Below are 24,356 nucleotides of genomic sequence, written 5' to 3'. Positions count from 1 at the left end.
CAGATTCCTCTCTCCCTCCATTCCCAGGTTTCCTTGCTACCTGTCTTCCTTTGCCTACCTTTTGTGTATGGATGATCTCCAGATTCTACCCTCGACTCTTTGTCTTTTACTCTACATCCTCTTCCAGTTCTACTTTTTGTAAAAGTTGTAACTTCTCTGTCTTAGGTGTTGATGATGGTATTAAGATGACAATGAAGAAAAGAGGGTCTTGCAAAATGGTAGAGAGGACTTGGGGTGGAAAGGAAGGTAGGGCTGCGGGTAGACTTTTTCACAATCTGGATTTAGGACAGCTCTAGAAACCAAATAACTCTACCAATATGAGTATCTATGGAAACATCATTCATTCTTTCACAGATACATGCGGAATTGTACTATGTACTACATACTGGAACACTAGGTATTGACAGAGAGTTTAAAGCAGCGCATATGGATTTTAACTATGCCCTCTGGAGGTACTGTCCAATCTCTGCCCTTGAACCCATTAATTATTCTAGTGGAGAAAAATCACAGAGCTGCTTTATGGGGAACATACTTTATTCTGGACAAGAGGGTCTTCAGCCCTTACAAGCCATGCCACACTCATTGGCTTGTTAGGACAGGCTCTGCTATAAATCAGAACAAACCTAATTATAAAGCTTCAGATTACCTTTGCAGATGTGTCTTTCTTTGTGCAACTGCAGTAGTCCTAAAAAGTTGTGAGCAAATCAGTTTAATTCCTTACCTTTACATAGTGAGTTATGGTTTACAAGAGAGTGACCTCTAGTTGACTTTTCCTGACAATGCTAACCAGCAAGAGGGCTCAGTACTCTTCATTCCTGTAAGAAGAGTAGAGAAATTCACAGCTCAGAGGGGTTCTGTGATTTCAAGTGGTTGAGCTGTGTTTGAAATAATAGAGATTTGATCATATTTTACATATCCGAAGAACTACTAAAAAGTCTATTGTGATTACTTTGGGAAAGCTAAGAATTATCTTTTAAATGTAAACGTCCAATTTACTTTGTGGGCAATGCTAGATTTTTACATATCAGGTTTGTAGATAAACATCCACATGTACTCTGCATTACTAAACCGAGTTCTAAATAAAACTGAAATTTAGTAGGTTACTGTGATCATTCTCTGCAAATGTGCCAGCTCCTATCATATTTAGAACCCTGTGTCCTGAGGTGCTCAAGTTCATGCTGAGGAATTTGCTAAACAAATCCCTGGAAAGGAATCAGAGCAGTGATTTTCTGTATCCTTAAACCCTCTCAACTGCGAACGGCAGCACACTACCCGAGCCCATAATTCCCAAACTTCTGGAGTTCCCTCTTGGAGTTTCTTACTAGTGTTTGAGTTTTAACTCACTCGCTTCCCCAAAGGAGCATGCTATTAATCTGTTTTAAAAGTTAAACGAAAAAATCCTCCTGAACTTTTAATGAGGCAGCAGTCTGGCCTAAAAACAATTAACCTTGTGAGTTTCCTGTGGAAAATGGAAGGCAGACAAGGGAAAGACAAAGTCTACCTCGCAAGGGGGTGAGCAGGCCAGGCGGGAGCCCCGCGCTGCGGGCGGGACGGCGGCGGCGGCCCGGCGACCTGCGCGGCCCCGCGGGGTGCGCGGCGCGGGTCTGAGCGACTCATCTGGAGAGTGTAAGGCGGAGACGGCTACTAAACTGCCTGGTGTTCGGGGACTGCGCTCCATGTAAGCAGGGAAAGGAGTAGTGGAAAAGAAGGGAAAGGACGGAGGAGAAGGAATATAAAACATCTGCGGAAAGCGAGGGTCAGCCGAAGCGGCGGAGGCGAGTGGAGGGCATACAGAAGCGGCGGCGCGGGCGGTGGTCCTCCCGCCGGCAGGGGGCGCACCCTCCCGTCCCGCGCCCTCTCCACCTCCTCCCCAGCGGCCGCGCCTGCGCTTCCTGCCCCTCCTCGTCCGGGATGCTGCTGCCGCTGCTGCGGGGCGGCTGCTTCCCGTCCTCCTCTCACGGCGGCGGCGGCGGCGGCGCGGACGCGGGAGGAGGGGGCGGACCGGCGGCGCAGCTGCAGCGCGGACGCTGCGGGCCGCCGGGGCCTGTAGAGCTGCCGGACGCCGAGCCCGGGGCCAACGGCCTGCGAGCGGCGGAAGCCGAGGGGGCGGCGGAGAACGGGGCGCGCGGCGGAGCCGGGCGGGGGCCGCATGCGTGCATGGATCCGGGTGCCGCGCTGCAGAGGCGAGCCGCGGGCTCCCCGGCGCTGTCGGGCGGCCAGGCGCGCCGAAGGAAGCAGCCCCCCAGGCCGGCCGACTTCAAGCTGCAGGTCATCATCATCGGCTCCCGCGGCGTGGGCAAGACCAGTCTGATGGAGCGCTTCACCGACGACACCTTCTGCGAGGCCTGCAAGTCGACCGTGGGTAAGGGTGCCGTAGCCCGGGCCGGCGCCCTGCGCCCCGGCCAGGCCCTCCCTGCGCGTCCGTGGGCCCTCCCGCGCCCCTCCTCCGGCCCGGTGACCGTGCGTCTGGGAACGGTCCCCGGGGGCGCCCCGCGCGGCCGGACCGGCCTTCAGTGCGCCGGGCATCCCCGCGCCCCTGCACCGTTCGGGGCAGCTCAAGAGACAGGGTGGTACATTGGTGTCGTTCGGCCCCGAGGCACAGTGCCTATCTGCCCTCGGAAACTACCGGCCTTACGTTAGTCGCCAGGACAAGAGGGACGCGAGGTGCGAGCCAGGCAGTGGAGGGAAGCTGTGCCCCTGGTAGATGGCCTAAGTGGGTCATTTCTACCGAATTGTAGTGCCTTTACTTAGCCTTGCGGGAACCAGGGCTTACTTTCTAATTTTGAGCTCACTTTTATGATGTGCTGAAATAATGAATAGTTTAGCAGTCTCCGTGGACGATCTGTGGGGAATATTAAAACTAAAACTACACTGAATTTCTTGTTTAAACTATAAATGCGGGCAGAGGGACTTCAGTTGTACTTGTCCGTGACCTCAAATAAACCAGGGATGCACAGAAGTGGGGAGGATTCCTCCAGCACCACCCATGGGTGAAGTACAAAAGTGAAGTATGTGCAGATACATATAGTCTTTCCAGCTCAGTAAGTACTATGCCCTCAGGACCTAAAACTGAAACTCTACAGGAAGTTTTTATGGAGAAGTTAAATGTACAGACTTGGCATTGAAGTTTGTCAGGTCCATGTGGATAACAGTTTTTTCTATGGAAAATCCCTTAAAAGCTGTCAAATCTAGGGGAAGCCCATAATGAGATGGTTCGCCTTTGAGGATAGGCAATGAGGGATTTCCCCAGAAGTGCAAGAAATACCGAGTAGCTTGAAATACAGAATTTAAAGTATCATTCTACATACTTGTATATATGTTTTGTATTGTAGCTAACAAAACAGTACTACAATTTCAGTCTTACTGGAAAATTAAACCCCCAAATTTTTTATTGCCTTGTTTTTTTTTGAGAACATGTTTTCCTTTAAGGTTTTTTTGTGAAATAGGTCATTTTGGAAATACCTGTGCTCTCTGTTCCTTTTATCTGTTCTTAAAATGTTGGCCTAGGGACCAGGATATTAAATTTTAGTAGCATAGCTATACCTGTTTTAAGTATCTAATCTTGGATCATAGAGTATAGGGAGTTATTAAACCATCAAATGAGGTTTATACTGGTTATATTTTAGTACCTCATGTAGAGTTAAAAGCAATTCAGAAGTATCACTCTTATGGCTCCATGCTTAAAAATACATGAAAATGAGGGATAGTATAGTTGCACCATGTGATGGAATGAAGTCAGCACAGGCCTCCTAGAGGGCTTGAGAGGAGGGTGAGATGGGAGGTGAGCAAAGGTGTGCCTTGGAGCGGGTTGAGGAGACACGAGGGAGGGGTACTCTAGGCTGGGCCGCACTGGGTCATCACTCTCACTCCCCTGGCTAAGGGCTTAGCCTGACGAAACTGCCCTTCCCCATGTCAGAGCCAAGTGCAAGTCCCTGTCATCATTTGTGCTTCTGACTGACCAGCTATAGACACGGTTCCCACAACCACCTCCTTGGATTTGATTAACTTGGCTGGAGTAGTTCACAGAACTCAGAGAAACATTTTGCTTACTAGGTTTCCAGTTCATAATGAAAGGACATAATTCAGGAAGGAGCCAGAGCTTCTCTGCTCTCTGAGCTCACCACTCTCCCCAAATGTTCCCATAGTCACCAACCAGGAAGCCCTCTGAACCCCATCCTATGGGTTTTATGGATGCTTCTTTACATAGGTATGGTTGATGAAATCACTGGCTGTTGGTGGCTGAGGTCGATCTCCAGCCCTTCTCCCCTCCTTGGAAGCAGGAGGTGGTTGGGGCAAAAGTTCCATTCCTCTAATCACATAGTTGATTCTTCTTGTTACCACCCCACATCTTTAGGTGACCTAAAGGGGCACTCCAAAAGTTGCCTCATTAACAAAAGACCCCTTTGTAGCCCTTCGCAAGAAATTCCGTAATTATAAGTCACAATTTCACACCCACATGCTGGGGCAGACTCACTGGTGGACATGGAGAATGGATTCTCCAAGACCTTGGCAGCCACACTAAGGAGCTGGACCTTACCCTATAGCTGGAACTATAAAGGCTTCTGAGAGCAGCATTGGCTTGGAGACAGTGAAACTGATTTGGCAGGGTCACATAGGATAATTGGGGGTGCTGAAACGAGGACATCAGTTTGCTTCTCTGTCCCCTTAACAAACAAATCCACATGCTTACACCTGTACATACTTCCCACACCGCTGCGGGGTTCTTTGTGTAGTTGGATTTTTGTCTTGCTCTTTTTTGTTTCCAACATAAGTAGCGTGTAGTACTTGGCTCAATATCTATGTTTTAATTGTGGGAAGTTCAGAGAATGTTGATAACCTGTATCTGATCCAGAGTATAAAGACACTTTAAGAAAGCTAATGAGCCCCCCTTCAGTCTCTGCCTCTGAGTTGCTTTTTCCTTTCCTAAGTTGCCAGTGATTTCGTCAACCATCAACCACTTATCAAAACTTTGAGCACCCAGTGGGTGGTTGTAGTGGAAAGCAGGTCATGGCCTCTGTCCAGGGCCTGTGGAGCACAGAATGAAACGGGTTGGTAACTGCAGAGGCATATCTGGAGACCCAGTGGAAGCCCCTCCAGGGCCAGGGGTAGGATGAGGGCAGGTTGTGGAGGCTGCCCCCTCATTGGAATGCTGTAAGAATAAATTCATTCCTCAAGATCCTTTTAGAAAAATGCTGTTTAAATACAGTGCTGGGTGTGGTACGAATTGTGGTTGCCCCACCTGAATACCTACCTTCTGAATTTGTAACTAATTGTCCTGAGGCCAGTTTTTTTGAGTTTCATTTCCATGTAGTACATACAATCAGCTCTACAAAGAGAAAGATTCTCTTCCACAGTGGCACTTGCCCTCACCCTGTCCAGGCTTGCAAACATGTGCTGCTCATGACAGCAAAGTCTGAAAAAGACGATGGGCCCCAGAGCGTGGCCAGAAAGCTTCTGCGCATGCACCATCCAAGGTGGGTCACTGAAGTGATGGCCCCATGTAATTCTGAGGCTACAAAGGAGTGTCTCCTGTAAGTGCCTTTTTACAGTGAATCAGACTCAGTTGAACTTTCTGTGAAAGAGCATAGTGGAAAACCCAAGGAATATGTGATCATAAACCTACTTAGCAAAATTATAGATGAGCACAATTTTAATTTTTTGTGTTTTGTATTGTTAATCAAATCAGAAGTTGATTTGGTTTGAAAGACACACAAAATTCACCAGGGTAGAAAACTTAGAAGTCTGTTTTTCATAATTGACCTATTTAATGGAAATTGTCTAGGTGGAGTATTATTTTCAAGTGGGATTTTGTATTAATGGAATTGAATTATTTAGTCTGATAACTACATAATATGAAAGGTTCCTAAAAAATGCAGGAGCAGCTTTTTCAGGTTTGAGAAATGGAAGGAAACTAGTAGTAGAAATTTACAACTATGTAATACACACACACAAAAATGAATGCATAAGTTATATATTTGTCAACCTTTATTTTATTCCTATGTAACTATTGGAAGCTAGCTATTTAATTTTGTCTGGATTGAAATGGTTTTACCAGGTAGCACCAGCTCCAGCGGCATTGCACTCTAGGAAAAAACACTGCAGTAAAGATGTGGAGTCTGGGCTTTTGATTTAGGCTTTGCCACTAACTAGTTTGTGACTTTGGATAAGTAGTTTAGTTGTCTGTGCATATAAAATACAACATTCCATTAGCTACTCCATATTGAGCACTATGTACCAGCAAAAGAGACATTCTTTCTAATCCTTACAACAATCCTGAGAGCTATCCCCATTTTATAGATGAGGAAGCAAAAGCTCAGAGAGGTAAACCGTTTACCCACAGGTGATTAGCAAGTGGTCAGGGCCAGGGCTGCACGTTCTTTTCAATTAGCTATCTGTTTCTTAGGTTTAAATTTACTTTGCTTTGTGAAAATTCTGATGACTCAAAATCAGACACAGTGAAGACCTTTCCTGCCTATAGAATTTGGTCCTCCCTGTAGCCCTGTGAGGATAATCATTGATCTATGAATTTATGAGAATAACTTTTTTTATGCCCCTATCATCGCTTGTCACTTGCCTTCTGGATATTATAATAATGCTCTGAGAATTGGACTTCTTACCTAAAAATTCAACCAAATACCTGAAACTTTTTACACATTTGTTAAAATCTTCCTAAATCTGGCATATTTGAACAGAGGGACAGTCAGAGTAAAGCAGTCTAAACTAGAATTCTGATTTTTCTGGACAGTAAAATATGTACCAAAGTGTTGGAGGCCCACAGAGAATTGTCAGTTCTTTCATTTACCAAATAAGGACACTTTAAACTCCACTACCACCAACTTAAAGAAAAGAAAACTTAAAATTAAGTACTCCCCCACCCCCACCCAAAATTAGGAAAGACAGAATATCCAGTTTAAAAAGGTGTTTAAATGTGCTTCTGAGAACCTCACCACTGTGCCCTTTTTTTTCATTCTGTATCAGTGCATTAAGCTTCTTCACAGGCCGGGCCCTGGAATAACTGGTCGTAGAGATGATGGCACTTTGTGGAAGCCCAGTGTTCATACACTTATGGCCATCATCCCTGTGTTCTGTTTGCTGAACTCATGCCTTTGAGTCCAGTGTTGAGTTGAGGATGCATTCAGGATACATTTTATCAGGAAGCAGGTGACTGTAAATCCCCTGCAGAAGGGACCATCTGTGGGTCTGGCCTTGAATGTTAGGTGACATGGCAGATGAATGCAGTCTACGAGTGCCTGGGTGCCTTCATCTAGCATCCGTGGAAGCACTGGCCAGGAAAATTGACTTGTACTAAATTCTGGGAATTTAGGTGAGAGATTTTTGTTAGAAGACCCAGAACGAATGTCTAATACTGGATTAAAAATCCTAACCATGTGTTTTATTTTGCTCCTCATATGCAGTCTTCCAAGCCATGGCTGATCTGTCTCAGTGCTTCACTTGAGAATTGGGAAAAGTCTTTCAGAATTCCCAGTCCTCGAGCAGCTCTCCAGCATTGTTCTGTCCCCTGCCAAAATGATGTAACGCCATGACTCAGGGAGATGTGTGTGCAGAAGGGACTGACAGGTCTTGGTTAGCGTTTAGTTTCATTCTAGCATATGCCATGCATTGTGTGATTAGGTTTATTTATTTAATGAATTTGTTGCAAACCCATAGGGTTGTGCACAGTACATGGGTTTTGTGGAACAAAGTAGCCATCTCTCAAAAAGTATGGAAATTTAGTCCAGACTGTTTGTTTAGGTTGAATAGAGATCTATTTAAAGACCTGGCTTAAGTGCATTCAGCCTTTCACTGTTCTGCCCTTACACTAAGAAGAAAGGTCTCATTATGCATGATAGAGATCCAAATTCTTAGAGATTGCCTCTCTCCTCCAGCCTTGTGGAATAAGCCAGCAATCTGTTACAGATCTTGGAACTGGCATTGAAAAGCAGAGTAGGTTTTGAGAACTGGTAAGTCTAAATAGTTCTCCAGCCTTGGGTGCCAAATACATTGTTCTAATTAAGGATTTGTTTGAATTTCTAAAGAAAACATAGCTTTGTACAGTGCAGTCATTCAACAGATTTTTTTTGAGAGGTTGTTTACAGAAGACAACATTATGTTAGCCATTTCAGAGGGCACAAAGCTAATGCCTGCTTACCTGACTTGTCCTTTCAGAAGGGGAAGTGAGTCATGGAGACGGCCATAATAAAGTTAGAAAAGAGGTAAAATTCTATATTGTTCTGCTTCGACAGAGGAAGAAATTGATTATTCTTTGTCCCTTTATTGCACATCTTTGACATTTGGAAACTATTTAGAAAACCAAAACTACAGACCTAAAATAGTGCCTTTAATTGACTGTGATTATGTTTTTCAAAAAATCCTTATCCCTTAAAACCAGAAGACACAACTCAGGCTTAACAGAGCCCTCTTTTCCATAGAAAACCTATTACCCCATTTGGTTTCTGGTGCTTACATAACACCTTCCTAGCGTTCAAAACCAAATTAACACCCAGCTATTCCACCACAGACAGGCAAATGGAAGTTCCTGATGAGTAAAACTCCCCTAGTTTTCCAACTTCATTTAAGGACTGCCAAAGCTAGGGCCCACGTGGAGGAATAGCCCCTCTAAATGGGAGACATTGCTGTTCTTCACATGCTTTCAGAAAGCTTCAGGAGCTTTCCGGCTCCTCAGTACTGAGACACGACAGAACCTTGCAGATCTCCTGCTGACTCCTGTAGAATCACACACCCACCAACCAAATTCCCACTTTGATTTTTCACTTAAAAAGAAAAACACCCCAGACCTTCTCCTTGGCCACTACTATCATTTTAATGCTTCCTCCCCTCCCCCCAAACCCACTGAGTAGTGTAATATGTGGGGAAAAAGTGGATTTGGGAGGTGGATGCATGGTTCTGAATTTAAGACCCAGCTCTGCCATAAGCTATAAATATGTCTTTAGGCAAACTATTTAATTTCAGTTTCCTCATTCATAAAGAGGAAAAAAAGTGGGACTTACCCGGTTTTCCTGTCTCATGGTACAGGAATAAATGGGGACAAAATGTCTCATGTACCTGGCCTAGAAAAAGCAATTATAAATGTCAGCTGTGTTCCCTTCTCCTGATTGATACTACAGGTGCAAAAATTCTGGAACACTCCAAACAATCCTTATCCTTTAGAGATACACACTGAAATAGATACAAGTGAATACAGAATATCAAAATGTAAACAAATAATTTGGGTAAAGTGCAAAATCCACTTGACAGTTCCTATATTTTTATGGACCCAGTGTGAGTAGTTGTAAAGTCAATGTTTTTTGTATATGAAGACAGTATTACTGATCTACCACCTGAGCATCTGGGTATTTTATTTACCAGATCTTCCTCCCCCCATAAATATTCTCTTCTTTTGTGACCAACAGGTTGAAATGACTCTCTGGCTCTTCAGATAGGGAACTGTCTGTAACCAGCTTGCAGAGAATGGCCTCCAAGTTCAGTAACAGTCTGTCCAAGCCAGCCAGCATTCCTCACTTTTTAATAATATTTCCCTAAAAAAATTATTTTTTAATATTAAATATATTTTGTACCTCCCATCCAGCCATTGCCCTTTTCTTGTTCACCAGATGAGGCTGCACAGAGCGTTAGGGAGAACATAGCCTGGAACTATTCAGCCCAGGTTCAGGTCCATGTTTCAGTACTTGCTTGGTGATCTTGCCATGTTACTAACCTCTCCGTTTTTTCTTCTGTAGAATGGGGACAATAGTAATATGTACCTCAGAGAACTGTTAAGGGGATATGCTGCAGTGAGTTACAGTATGTAAGCCCTTAGAGTAGTAAATATCCTAAGGAAGTTCTCGGTTTCTTTGTTATGAAGGAAAGAAGCCTCCTTCCATGGAGTTCTTGTATAAGTGGAATCCGTGAATGCGGAGTTGCCTGCCTGTGCTTCCAAGCCCTGTGGGGGTGCACACCGAGTTCCCGCCACGCCTCACCCTCAGTCGGTGACCCCAGACTCCCTCACACCTCCCTGCCTACTGCAGGGTTCCAGTCAGGCCCCTTGAGCTCCTCCTGCCTGTGTCAGGGCCTTGGAGACACAAGTGGTCTTATGCTGGAGTGGAGACATGCCGTTCCGTGCTGGACTGAAGGAGAGGCAGATCTTCCCCAGCTTAGTTAGGATAGATATTTGATATTTCAGGCCTAACAGGCATTTTAAAATAACAGTCATTTTTGCTATTTGAAAATTACCTACTTCTGAAACGATCAGTTCATATTTTTTTGAATTCTCAGAACATAGCTCAAGTAGGAAAAGCCAGGTAATATTAAGTAAAAAGACTTCGCAAGTTCGGATGCTTCCGGTACAGGAATTGAAAGATGGTCTGCCTATTGGTGTTGCCTTTCCCCTTACGTAGTGTGCGCCTGTGGGAATTTATTTTGTACTCTTCTCTGGTGGATGATACATAGGGAGAAGACTAGCCTCATGTTCAGGACTTGTTTTCTGATGTTAAATTTACCTCTTTCTGTGTGACCTTGACTCATTTCTTAATTTATTTTCTCACAATTCAGTGAAATGCTGGAAATTCTCCCCCTTAGTAGAAATATTGTCCAAAATTGGATGACACTATATAACATAAATATCTTTGGAAGAAAAGCCATTGTACAAACTTCAAGTAATTACTATAAATTGGCAGTAACATCACAACCACTGTTTGAGTTGAGACTTATTTCAAAGTCTATGACATCCTTCAACTGTCTGAAAGTATTAAGTAAAATAAGCCAGATCTTTGGTGTTAGGGGAGGGAAAATAGGCAGAGAAGAAAAAGGGGAAGTCCATTCAGCTGTAATTGCAGGCATGGGCCATAGTGTTTTTGCTTTTATTTAGCTTTTTGCTGGAAAGGAATGTGAAGAAAGAAGCTTCTGTTTATTGCTATTTTCATTTTTGTAACTTCTTATGGTCCAGCAAAAAGAAATACAATAATGTTTTGGAAATGTTTTGCCTTAAGGGGAACTTAGAAACCTTAAACAGCACTAAGTACACCAATTCTTTGTGCCATTGCTAAAATTTATGAAAGAAAAAGACAGTGCAGAGTTAAGCTTTGTACTTTAACAGCTTGATTGTGGTGACTCTGGGTCATCTGCAGAACATTTCACACTTTTCATGCATCTGACTTTTATTATCACAGCTTTTCATTGTGGGCTGTGCTATAAATTTAAATCTAGGTTCCACCACTCTGCTAGCATAGGATGTGACCTTAAAGCAAATGACCTTGTCCTCTCTGATGTCTTCCTCTGTAAAATGAGGATCATAGCCCACCTAATTGGACTACTGTAGGATTCCATCTGTTGCATGTCAGGCACAGAGTGTTTGACAGATGTCCACTATCATCATTATTAAAGGAAATTAAGGTCAAGAAGAAATGGTGACTCAAAACAGTCTGTGCCCATTGACATAGGAATTATTGCCCAGTGACCCTTTGTGGCCCTGGCCCTTGTCGGAAACCCACCTTCCTTTCCTACAGGTGTCTTGACTAACAGGGGAAGCCATGGGCCCTGCCGCTCCATAGTTGATGGGGACAGTCCCTGCCCTCATAGAGTTCAGTCATACTGACCTGAGCCAGCACCCTGTGCACTTGGCACAGAAGTGCCATTCTTTGCTGTTCTCTCCTTAGAGAACCTTCTCTGCCCAGAAACCTTTTAAGTCCTAGGTAGCTTCCTGTCAGAACCCTTCTGACTGCCCTGCCCCTTACCTTCATTCCTCAGCTGTGTTTCCAGTTCTTGGACTTGAACTCTCTTGAACTGTCCTTGTTGTTCCTATTTGTTTATAATAAACATTAGTCCTAGGATAAGCTCTGCACTGACTTATCCTAAAACAAATCCACTGAATATTTGAAGCTGTTGGTGACTTGTTACCTTTTATTAAGGAGCATTATAATTTCTAAGGCATGGGAATATTAAAAATAGGCATTGAGATATTTTTGACTTAAAGTTTTTAGAGAAGTTTAGTTGTATACCTTGCTACAAGTATGTTTCCAAGCTCCAAATTGGAGTACATTTCTAGTCCTTAATTCTACTTAGTGGCTGCTAAATGTGGTAAAGGATATTTCATTTATGACAGAGGACTATTTTAATGAGCCCTTTTCTTTTACAGAATTTCAGATTTAGCCACTGTGTATTTTTCTGTTACTAGTAAAATTGTCATTAATATACTTAGAAAAACTAGAGAGACTTCCCTTTGGCTAAACAGATTCTTAATCCTGTTCACAGTCAGTTCATTTTTGCTTTGTTTTCCTATTAAAATTCAAATATAATTACAGTCACCTGGTGCTAACATTACCACCTATTCCAGTTGTGAATATTAATGTCCTCTTTCCTTTTATTTTTATTCATATTGTAGTTACAAAATAGTCTTCTTTTAGGACTGCTAAAATTGGGAAAGTTTAGATTGGTTGAAAAAGAGTGTCTGATGTGTTCAGGCTCAGAATAATTGTTAAGAGAAAACAGCCTGATCCAAACAAAAATTACGGACTGGCAGTTTCAGGGAATTTTTTAATTTGATTTGAAGCAGAGCTCACAAGAGAAGTATTATCTGCCTGTTCTTTTAAATAAAAGTAGCTGCCACTGTAACAAGTCTTACAAATGTTACAGCTCCTTTAACTAAAACTGAAAAGAAAAGATAGTCTTAAAGTAACTGGCAACAAAAGTAAAATAGTAGTCATAACAAAATATGAATTTGATTTGTAATATTGCCATTACAGAGTAACATGATGAGGCCCTGGCTTTAGCTAATATCAGGAAGAAGGTATTTCTGTTTCTTGTCACTAAGCTGTGCATTTGTAAAACCACAACATAGCAAATATCTTCAGGCTGTTTACTGTGCCTTGTAGAATATTGCTTTAAGTTATGCTCTTCCCTGTGGTTGAGTCATTAAGGAACTCTGTTTGAGACTGTTGGTCCTGCACAAACATGCTTCCTGTTGCAAGGCTGTTTTAGAGTGTCATTTGACTTTGGAAAGCAAATCGGTTCCAGAACTGAAAGTGAAATTGAATTAACCTGCTTTGGCTCAGTGACATTTGAAGTCATGTCTGGTATAAGAGATTAAGAATTGAAACATATTAGAGTCTCATCTAGCTTTGTTTCCTTGTGACATTTTATATTCATGCAACTTCTCTTTATTGCACAGGTAGAGGGTTTGCTACCCCTACCCCTACCGCAGGTTGTAAACCTGCCTTGTGGTAGTATCACACTGGCGTCTACAGTGTGTTACTAATTATAAAGTCAGTCAGTCACATGTTCTTTCACTTCACCTCAAGAACATCATCTGACTTTGAGGCCCTGCATCAGTTCCTAATAAGATGGACAGCCTGGGAGGGGTGACCTTGAGTGGCCACAATGTACTCGCTAGCAGCCTTGAACCCCTGGATCCTGTGAAGCAGTCAGAAGCTCTCAGAGAGAGTTCCTATTTCTAGGTCTCAAATTTAGCCAACATCCCTTTGGTCTGTTGTTTTTTTTTTTTAGTTGTGGAAATTGTGTAAAAAGTACTGTTTGAAATATTTAAGTTTTCTATAACTGAGATGCATGTAAGGTCACATTCATGAATGAAAACTTGGTGTAAAAAATTATCTGAAGCTTTAAGGGCTAAACTGGAAATAAATGGTGGTACATGTGGTTTCTTGTTAATATTAAAATTTAAATTGGGTATGTTTGAGTGAATTTTTAAAAAATAATTCTTTCACACTATTGACAGTAAAATAAGCCATATTTATATGTTAACTAAATTTTTTGTGAATGCTAAAAAATGTAATAGAATAATTTCTTAATTCAGAGTAAGGCTGTTTGAGCTCAAGATTGTTTCCAGTATTCCATTTAAGAATTTTCTCCAGGACAGTATTCTTTTAAAATCAGTCAATTGTTAATATAATTGTTAAATGTCATTTTTAATGGTCTTTATGCTAAACTTGTATAGTAATAAATTATGACTAGCAAATAGTATGTAGAGAGTTCAGGGTAAAACATACCATAGTTTGACTTATATGGTTTTGTATTGAATCACAGAATAACTGAGTAGTCACAAATACTGGTACATTGCATTTGAACTTTAGTGGTATCATTTTCTTAGGAAAACAAAAAAGTTTGTTTTCCTGATAATCCTATAAAAAATACACAAATAAGATTTTTTTTATGATAAATTCCATCTTCATTGTTTTTGCTTCATCTTCGTTTGTTTTATTTACAGGTGTTGACTTTAAAATCAAAACTGTAGAACTAAGAGGAAAGAAAATTAGGTTACAAATCTGGTAAGTGGGCGAGTATGCATCCAGTAATTGCCATATGTGTTTAACAGTCCATACGCTTGTCTAATAAAATTAACCAAGCTGGTTTGCCTCTCCCACTTTTCCTCTCCCTTGCTCATTTTTAAATAAAATGAACAGTGAGAGAGAAATTAGAAAAGACCCTACTTATTTCCTACTCTTTTTGCACATGGGGAGTTGTGGAAAGAAGATACTGTTTTAATGATAGCTCATTTGGAGCCTTTATGCCTCAATTTTCAAATCATTTAACAAAATAGTAAATCTGTATCCCCAAAATGGCTGCTCAGGTGCTTGTCTTCATGTTCTTAAAGTTGTATTGTTTGGTTCAAGTAAAGTCCAGTATGTTCCTAAGCAGATTTGCACAGTTTCAAGGCAGATTGCCCGTGGACAGTGGAGGGGCGGTCCTCGGTGGCGCGGTGTGAGTATTGCTGTGGGAGGTGCACGCTCCTCTGGGCCATGGGCTGATGCCACGTGGTGTGAGCCCCCATTTGTGCCGCCTGCAGATGAATCCAGAGCTGCTTTCTGAAGAGAAGCCCCTTTCTCACACCGTGACCATATGGGAGACTAACCCCACTGTGCCGTGAGTGAGGTCAGCGCTCGGAGCAGCCCCTGGGCTCTGAGCAGCCTGCGGGTGGCCTTAGGAGACCGACCTGTGGAGAAAGGGCCAGTGTGGTGGTGGTTGGAAAGCGTCACAGCCGGAGTGTTCTGAGCATGCCCTTCTGTTTTTAACACCACAGCTGCAGTGTACTCAGCGTACTAACTCCTCTCGGCAGGTCAACCTCAGCTCTGAGTGTTTGTCCACCATGTGTGTCTTTGCTTTCATCTGCGTTAATTGCTGCCTCATCTGTGGCATCATCGGTCACCTAATGCTTGAGTGTTAGTGCCATGCCTTCATTCTCCATCCGTGTCCCTGTCTGGGGCACAGCTGCAGCCGAGCCGGCCGTGCTTGCCTTCCGGAGGCGTCTGAGGTAATCTCTTCATTTGGTCACCTGAGACTTTCAGGATTTGGGGTGGGTGTTGTTCTGGGGGTTTTTGTTTCTGTTACTCATATTTTTATTTTTGACACCTTTATGAAACATTAAGAGTCTTGGCTAAATACTTAATAACAAAAAGTGGGTATTAAAATATTAGCCCATGATTGGAAAGACAGCCATTTTTTGAACTCTGCAGATGACAGCAAAATATCTTTCACTTGAGCTGCTGGGTCTCTAATGACAAGCTCTCCGAGGTAAAGACCATCCTTGAGAGGACTCAGAGACATTCACCTCAGTGCCTAGCACCTCTGGGTGAGATACTCTTGAAGAAGATTGCCACCCAGAGGTTTGTGTAGCCAATATTAGGTTTGTGAAGCTTGCTCATTGCATCACAGCAGTGCCCAAATGATGACATTGTGTCCTGTCTCAAAAGATGTATCTTAACTAATGGGTTTAATGCTTCAGTTTTCATCTCAGCAGAGCTGTGTGTCCACATGGCCTGTTCCTCCCTGGAACTCTGCCCTCTCGGACTGTCCATGCTGGTGACATTGGGTACCTCTGGAATCTCACCAGTGCCCTTAAATCTGGTCTAACAGGGCCCCAGCTTAGGAACCGCACCCCCTGGGGAAACTGCTGCAGTGAAGTCCCCAGAACTGTACTCTACTCCTGAATGTACAAGCCCCCTGCCCTCTGCAGATGACTCCTCCTCCGCTTCATCTTGACTTGTCCCTCCTCAGGTTCTGTTTTCGAAATTCTTTAAATTGCACAACACTGGTGAAGAACCTAATTGAGGGAGGGAGTAAGAGATTCTTTGGATATATTGGAAGGTTGATTACAAGTTTTATACAGGGAATATCCCAGTGATTGAGTTAGAAAGTAGGACTTACCTCTTCCTAAAGGGGCTTTTATCAGTGAGTAGTAAATATATCCACAAAATGCCAGCTACTCACTAGTCATATAATACTCAAAGTAAAATTCTTACCTTCTGAAGTATTTTATGTAAAGGATAAAAAATGTCTTTGTTACTGATGTCCAGTAGATGGAAAGGAAGATTTGGAGTCATGGCTCATTATTTAAAGTACCGTGCACGGTATTTTGGCATTGGGAGCAGCCCCCGGGCTGTGCCTGCTGGAGTCTGCTTTGTCATGGGCATGCTATCCTCACTTCACTCTGTCACCGTTGAGGGCATGGGAGGAGTCAATGTAGTTGGAAAGAGCTCTTCAAAAGGACTCAGTAGACTGTGCTCTGCTAATAATAGCTCTGGACTCTAAATCCATGGAGGCATTGCCAGCTGGTTTTTATAGGGAGGTCTTGTTAGGAGTAGTGCATTTTTTCTTAATGATTTCTGGATAAAAATTATTTACTATGGATTCCTAAAAGTTTAAGGTACCAAAAGTTACCTTTGTCACATTTTCACATCACATTTTATGTCACTGCCACATTTTCAGTTCCTTGATTATCTGTGAGAAAAAGGACCATTTTCTCATCTCTGTGCTTAAAGTGGTTCAACATGTATGTATATGAGAACTTTATGTAAGTATAGCTAAAATTAAATGTGTTAACTAGAATATAGTTCCATGAATTTACATCCAGATGCTGGCCTGGAAATTATTCACTGTAACTTAAGAATCACTGTTTTGAAGTAGACTTGAAATATGAAGTTTGTCTCCTACATTTAGGCAAACAGAATTAAAATGCTTCATGTATGGGCATCTTTGTTCTATCATGCCAGTCTTTGCTGCTGGGAAATTTGGTTTTAACTATATAGTATTTTTATGTTGACATCAAGCTCATTTCTTTTCATTCTGTTTGGGAGAGGTGGAATCTTTCACACACTGAACTTGGCTCCTGCCCTGCAATTAAATAATTGTCCTTTAAATGGATATATTAAATACAACAAATAAGAATCTTTGAATTTTCAAAGCATGGTTGTATTAGCAATTTGCACCAAAAGCAAAGAGAGAAATAATAACGTACTTCACCAGTCATATGGTAAATGATGCTTTAGCTTACATTAATAAACTGCAAATCTCCAGAAGTCAGCTCTTTATTACACTGAAAATTCAGGTTTATGGAGATAAAGAGGGGAGATAATAGGATTCTGCAGCTTCACAGAAAGATAACAGCCTGATCAATGCATTGGTATCTTATTTGTACCTAATTTTTTTTTCTAAATAGACACTTGTGTGAAATTAGTATGGTATTGGCACAAGGTAGGTATTTAATAAATACTTGTTGAACTGAATGGGCATTTTATTCTTTGACCATATATGACAGAAGATAATTTTGTAGAGAGAAATAAGCAGAGAAGCTTCTGAGAGGAACAAAAAATAATTTTCACAGCCCACGTATTTTGGGAATATGGAATAGTCTCTCCAAAGAAAATGCTTTTCTACCTCAAGCATTCAGAGCCAGGCACAAAAAAGATGGAATTTAAGGAATGGCCTTTAATGGGAGTGGTAAACTAGTTAATATTTACTCATTGGATTTTTGTAAGCTAAACTTACTTGCTCATTTGTGTTGAAAGGATTGCCTCAGATTTTGCATTTTGAGATCTCTGTCCTCTTTTTGTGTCTGGCTTATAGCCAACAGAGACATCTCACTCCTAAATATTTGTAAAGTTTCTAACTCCTAATCATGTAACGTGTTTTTTTAACTTTAAAAAACATGCCCATTACTATTCTTATTCTTCAGTTGTTGGGTTTTCATTAAAATTTCTAGAGATCTGCTGTACACCATTATGCCTATAGATAACATTACTTTTAGAGTAGATTTCACATTGTGTTCTTACCACAATAAATAAAAATAATTTTTAAAAACTTATCTCTGATTTCTGTTTTTGAGCCCCCAATCTCTAGATTCTGTTTCATTGGATGTACATGAAAATTAATTTGAGTTAATTTACACTAAAAGACATGTTAAAATTACTTAGAATATTTAAGTATGTAATTCCAAAAGGGTCTGTGAAGATCTTGTATCTGATTGCTATTTAAATTTGTGTGCAGGTATATTGTTGCTCTATTGTGGCTAATCACAGATTTCAAAATAGAAAAATACTTACAATTTTTGGCTTTTTAAAAAAATGGAACGTTTCTTAACAGTATTCAGAAAGCACAGCATTTTTAAAATGTTAAAAATACTTAATTGAATCTTAATTTGTTCAAGGTGTAACTTGTATTAGACTGGGAATTCAATCTCTGAGAGATGCTTTCTTGGTTTCAAAGTATTAATTATGCCCCCATGTGCCTAGGATTCCAGAAATAGTTTTATTCATCAATCCCTTCTGTAGATGAAATGATACCTGAATCAGTTTCTCCTCACCCACCTTGAAGGTGGTGGCTATTAGTTTGGACTTTACATTTTTTTAGAAGTCTTGAAGAATTCTGTCCCCATCTGTCATTCAGTTTTTCAATTTTTTGGCAGTTCTGAGTCAATAAAGTTTATTTTGCCTTGAAGTGGCATCAACATTCCACATTTTAAACACATAGCCTTTTGTTCAGCATGTGTCTGGTGTCCCACTGTGGGTCAGGCACACTGCTGGGTGCCGCAGGGCAAAACCAGACCAGCCTCTGCCTCTCAGGCCTTCCAGTCAAGGGCAGCAGAGGATCTTACGTCTTCTGAAACAAAGCAAATGGCTTTGCTTTTTATGTGAAAATGAATTTGCCAACAGCTTCTTTATTTGGCATAATAATATATCCCTTAATAATATGAGCAAATTTAGTAGCATTTCCAGAATGGATGAAGCCACAGATTCCTGCACCACTTGGATGAAGCCACAGATTACTGCACCACTGTCAGAGGACCCACAAGACACACCTCAGGGGAAGTAATCTTTGATCAAATTCATTCAAAAAATGTTTTACACTCTTCCCCCTTTGGAAACTCATAGGCTGATAGAGGCTTTGAGTAGCTTAGCTTTGAAGAACCTTATTTCTAGTTTACTCCACTACTCCCTAGCTTACTCTCCCATGACCTACCTGTGACCCACTGCATCCCCTGGGAGTTAGGATTCTCTGGGGAAAGCTGAGTTACAGATTCTCTTTAAAGAAATGCATTTCTTGATCAGCAGACCTGATGTGTTAAGCCTCATTTGTAAATACGTGATGGTTCTCAGGCAGTTTCTTGACTGTCTAGGTGGAGAAAATATCTCAGCAGGCTTCAGTACATGTTAGTGTGCTTAAGTCATTTTTCATGTTGAAATGGTCAGCTTCACCCTGGAGAATAAATAAAAATGTTTAGATTTCAAAGTAGTAGTCAGAGAATAATGAACTTTTGTTATTTTTGCAAACTTGATATCTCTCCTCCATTTCCCTTTGACCACTTACTCTGTTAAGGATTAAGAAAATAAAACTGATCTATAGCATTTTTCATTAGTGGGGGTCTCTTGGTCATCTTCCAAAAAAATCAAATATTAACCATCAAGGTCAGTTTAAGGGGAGTTGTAGACTTAAATAGCTTGTTTTCATCTGCATTTTGTCATTCTCAACAACTTGTCTACCATAGAAGTGTTAAACTTTCCATCATTTTACACGTTATTTTCTTACTTTCAAAATATTGGTTTGAAAGAAATTGGGGCTTAATGTTTTTGTTGGATTGTAACTAGCTCATAAAAACTACCCCCGCTAATCGTAATGCATATCATAGACCTGACTAGAAGAAGTCCACCTGGGGGGCAGAGTGGTGTGTGTGCATTTGCTTACTCTGGTTATTGTTTGGGAACTGATGTTTGCTGCTATTTCTTAGGGACACAGCAGGTCAGGAGAGATTCAACAGCATTACCTCAGCTTATTACAGAAGTGCCAAGGGGATCATATTAGTATATGATATCACAAAGAAGGAGACGTTTGATGATTTGCCAAAATGGATGAAGATGATTGATAAGGTAGGTGTTCCATTTTTCACTCAGGACCTGTGCTGCCATACAGACCCAAAGCTTCAACCCTGAGCCCCTTCAGGACTTCAGTTTGTGAATCTGCCGAGGCCTTGAGATCTAATGCTCTCCTCCCTTCCATTCTTTTGCTTTTTACCTTTTTGTGAGTAAGTGCTATCGCTTCTTGAGTGCTTACCGTTGTCACTCCGAGCCAGCACCATCAGGTGGGTACTGTTACCTGTCACTGACAGGGAGACCAGGACCCCCAAGTAACTTGCCAGGGTGCCAAGGTCACATCACGCAGGTGCCTTTTTCTGTAGTCTTTTTTAAAGGGAGTATATTGCGCCTGTATTTTTTAAAAACTAAAGAAATGTAGCTGAACTTTTTTTCCTGATTGTGAAATTAACAATACCTTGTCACTGTTGAAAATGTGGAGCATCTAGAAAAGCACAAAAGTTAGTTTAAAAATATATGGGTCTCCCGTCCTGAAAAACCAGATTGGATCTGTACTCGATTTAGTTTTATAGCTCCTAAATGTTCCATGATGAGGGCCTTGTGTGTCATGTTAATGTTGTCCCAAAGCACGTTGTTTTTTTCCCTAGTGACTTCATTATCTTATGTACCTTAACTAATTTCATTCATCTACTTTGTTAGATTTTCAGGGGTTTTTCAGTTGATCACTTTGCCCATATTTTGAATCATTTCCTTCGGATAGAGTCTTAGGAAGTATTAGTCAAAGGCCAAGAACACTGGTTTGTAAAGCCTCTTACCACACTGCTTTCTGAAGCGAGCACTGTGAGCCCCGTCAGAGCTGTTTTATACACCACGGAAGTCAGTCCTGCCTGGGACAGAGTAGGCACTCAAACATTTGTGGAGTGAACTAAAAACTAAAAATACTGGCTTGGTTTACATTTCCTATCAGTACATGACAATGCCCATCTTTGAATGCAGCTTCTTTTAAAATTCCACAGTATGCTTCAGAAGATGCAGAACTTCTCTTAGTTGGAAATAAGTTGGACTGTGAAACTGACAGAGAAATCACCAGACAGCAAGGTGAAAAGGTGAGAGAGACGCCGAAGTCTCAGACCCCATCCTTTCTTTTCACATTAGTAGTTGATATACTTTTTCTTTTAATAAACTAATTTTGTTAATTATGAGATAATCATCGTTATCACTCAGTCACATTCTTCTCATTTGCTTAAATTAAAGGTACAGGAAGTTTTAAAAGGCATTTTGGAATGAAGGGGGAAAAACCTGCATTAGTATATATTGCGTTATTATCTAACCTGATGTTTTATACAGAGACATTTTTTTAAACCATAAAATTATTTTCATGACTTCCTCTGATGTATTTTAACCCTCTTTGGAGAACCAGTGATAATCACATTTTAAATGTCGCATATATTACAATTTTAGGAACTTAGGCAAGCAGTTCTACTTTCATGTCTGGTATCACCTTAGGGATTTGGTTTTGTTTTGTTACTTAGAATGTAGGAATTTGCTGCACATGTGAACTTTATATTTGAGAGTAAATGGGACATCACTCACCTATAGTCCCACCCCTTTCCATAAAGCTGAAGCCCAAAGGCTAATTTCCCCAGTTACACCACACAGAAAAAAATACACTTTTTTTTAGTTTGCACAGCAAATAACGGGGATGCGATTCTGTGAAGCGAGTGCCAAGGATAATTTCAATGTGGATGAGATATTTCTGAAACTTGTTGATGACATTCTGAAAAAGGTAAGATAACCATCTATCATGGAATTATTTCAGCTGAAGCCTGTTGTTTCCTTTATTACTTTTGGTTGAGAATGTTTTATTTAGAAAGGGCAGCATGGCAGTTACTCAGAAGCTCAAGAGCCAGGTGAGGTGGTCAGCTCGGCCAAGAGCTTCCAGCTGGTGTGGCAGGCAGCTCTTTCCTGCCCAGGGGTTCTCAGTGTCCTTAGTGTTGAGGCCCAGTGTGTCTGCTGAGACTCCACTGTGGCTGGCTGGAGAGACTGGAACAGGTTTAACACAGTGCCTGGTTTGCTTGCCATCTGCTTTTCTTTTATTCCTGTTTTCCCACAAGAATTTAGTTAGTACAGACAGTGGAGACCTAGCAGAGTATGAGATGTCTTAGATGAGAAGAGAGCCCCCGTCCTTGCCCCATTCCCAGTGCTCTGCTCTCTGGTGGGAGTCTGATTCTGTGCCTGAGGCCCCTTCATGATGCTGACTTGCAGGAAAATTGCCAGCATCATGGAGCAACAGCAACTTCTGCAGGCACCTTTAAGCTTTCCTTAAAAGATTTTTTAGTAAGAATATGCTTTAGGCTTATTTATATAATTATTACATATAATTTGCTCAACTCAAATATAATTCAGAAGATGGTTGTTTATATAATTGCTGAGAGAGGTTTTTTCTTTAGTAAAAATATAACCTGTAAGAATGCAGAACCATTTTTCCATATATTAATGCACTAAATTTCCACTACAATGGGGTCTATGAAGATAACATGTTTATGAGGCCCGTCTGGTCCCTTTATACCATAGAGTGTGAAGCTAGCTCAGCACTGCTCCTGTTGTAACATGAAATACACAAACCTGGTTTTTATTTTTGATACAATATTTGAATGTCTAATTAAGCTTTGATGATTGGAGAGCTTTATTTAGAAATACTTTGTTCTTACATAATTGTACAGTTTGCAAAGCACTTAGATACTGTTCAGTTAATGCATTTGTCTCTCTTCTTTATCCTTAAGATGCCTCTGGATATTTTAAGGAGTGAGTTGTCCAATAGCATCCTCTCGTTACAACCAGAGCCTGAGATTCCGCCAGAACTGCCTCCACCGAGACCGCACGTCCGATGCTGTTGACTGGCTACTTTGGAGACAAAGTGGAAACGATTCCTGGAAAGGGGAAAATGTTCTGTTCTGCACTACAATCATTTTGACAATTTCCTTCGCACTTTGTAACCCAAGTCAGAGCTATACACTAACTTGTAAATATGCAAGTATGCACTCCTGGGTAAGTTTTGGTTACAAATTACATATTTCCCTCCAAATTATTATATTTCGTTCATTATCCCAGTGTCTAGTGTGCACACACTGGAAGACAAAGTACTTCTAATATGAAGAGTGGGAGAAATGAAAGGTATAATGTTTCTTGAAATAAATAATATAATTGTCCTTAATTATATTATGAGGACAGAAGATACTAATAAGAAAGAATGTGGTGCTTTGCTTGCCGTTTTAAAGAAAATTTGTAAAACTAAAGATTTTGGTGGGGGGAAGCTATCTTAAGTGCTTTTTCTTTATTTACAAGATATTTCCCCTAGCTGTAGCATCTCTGAAGTATTAGGGTGTTTCTTCCACAAAGCAGAGCTCCATTCATACTGTCATTGAAGGCTATTTATTAACATTATGTAATGGTAGAATATTATTAGTTAGAGGGAAGCATTTGACTTGGTTCTGAGGCCACAGAATTTCTCTCATGGTTTCCTAATAGACATACCCTATGCTTTTAAAACTACAAAGATTCAATAAAGAAAGAAGTGTTTTTGAAACTATAGATTTTAAAAACAACGCTGCTGTCCTAAACAAATCCTGTTTAAAGGAATTTTAAAGAGATACATTTTACTATGTCAAAAGAACATACATGTATTTGCCTAAACATCCTACACCTTTGTAATGGTAAAATTCTGCCCCTCAAAAGTGAAGTTTATTCCTATCAAGCCCAGACTGTGTTCTTTTTTTTTTGGTCTGATAATGAATTTGTGAACTCTATCTTTGGTATATCTTTTATTAAACTGCACTGTTTTGTTTAGTCAAGGTATATAAGTGATTATGTATTTGAATAACTTGGTGTGTCTTTTGAGTGTTGTGGTATGAAAAGCATTGTGGTCTTTCTACACTAATGAAGTACAAATAAAATTTTGTATTTATGAATGACAGTTGAGTTAACAAATTTATTTGTACAATTATAAATTGTTTATCTGAAAACATTCTTCAGAAACACCACATTTTAATTTGCTGAGTGTTTTAGAAAAGGAAGATACAGTGCCATTTGCTGTGGAAAACAGCTGGCAGCTTCTCAAAAGGTTAAACAGAGAACTATAATAGATTCCTAAAATTCCAATTCTAGGTATATACCAAAATAAAAAATAGCAGGGACTCAAACAGATACTTACATAGCAGTGTTCATAGAAGCATTATTCACAGTAGCCAAAAGGTGGAAACATGTAAA

General features: G+C 40.9%; 1 protein-coding gene across 1 annotated transcript; it reads left to right on the top strand.

The window, feature by feature from the left end:
* Positions 1-1,884: 1,884 nt before the first annotated feature.
* On the top strand, positions 1,885-24,063 carry RAB12 (RAB12, member RAS oncogene family). Its single transcript, XM_036880681.2, has 6 exons — positions 1,885-2,362; positions 14,216-14,276; positions 20,009-20,147; positions 21,107-21,196; positions 21,772-21,876; positions 22,874-24,063. Exons 1-6 carry the CDS (start codon positions 1,912-1,914, stop codon positions 22,985-22,987), a joined length of 960 nt encoding a protein of 319 aa, XP_036736576.1. The 5' UTR covers positions 1,885-1,911; the 3' UTR covers positions 22,988-24,063.
* Positions 24,064-24,356: the final 293 nt, after the last annotated feature.

This window comes from Manis pentadactyla, chromosome 6, assembly GCF_030020395.1.
Source record: "Manis pentadactyla isolate mManPen7 chromosome 6, mManPen7.hap1, whole genome shotgun sequence".
Taxonomy (NCBI): Eukaryota; Metazoa; Chordata; class Mammalia; order Pholidota; family Manidae; genus Manis; species Manis pentadactyla.
The sequence above is the reverse complement of the archived record's forward strand: the minus strand, read 5'-3'. Positions and strand labels throughout refer to the sequence as shown.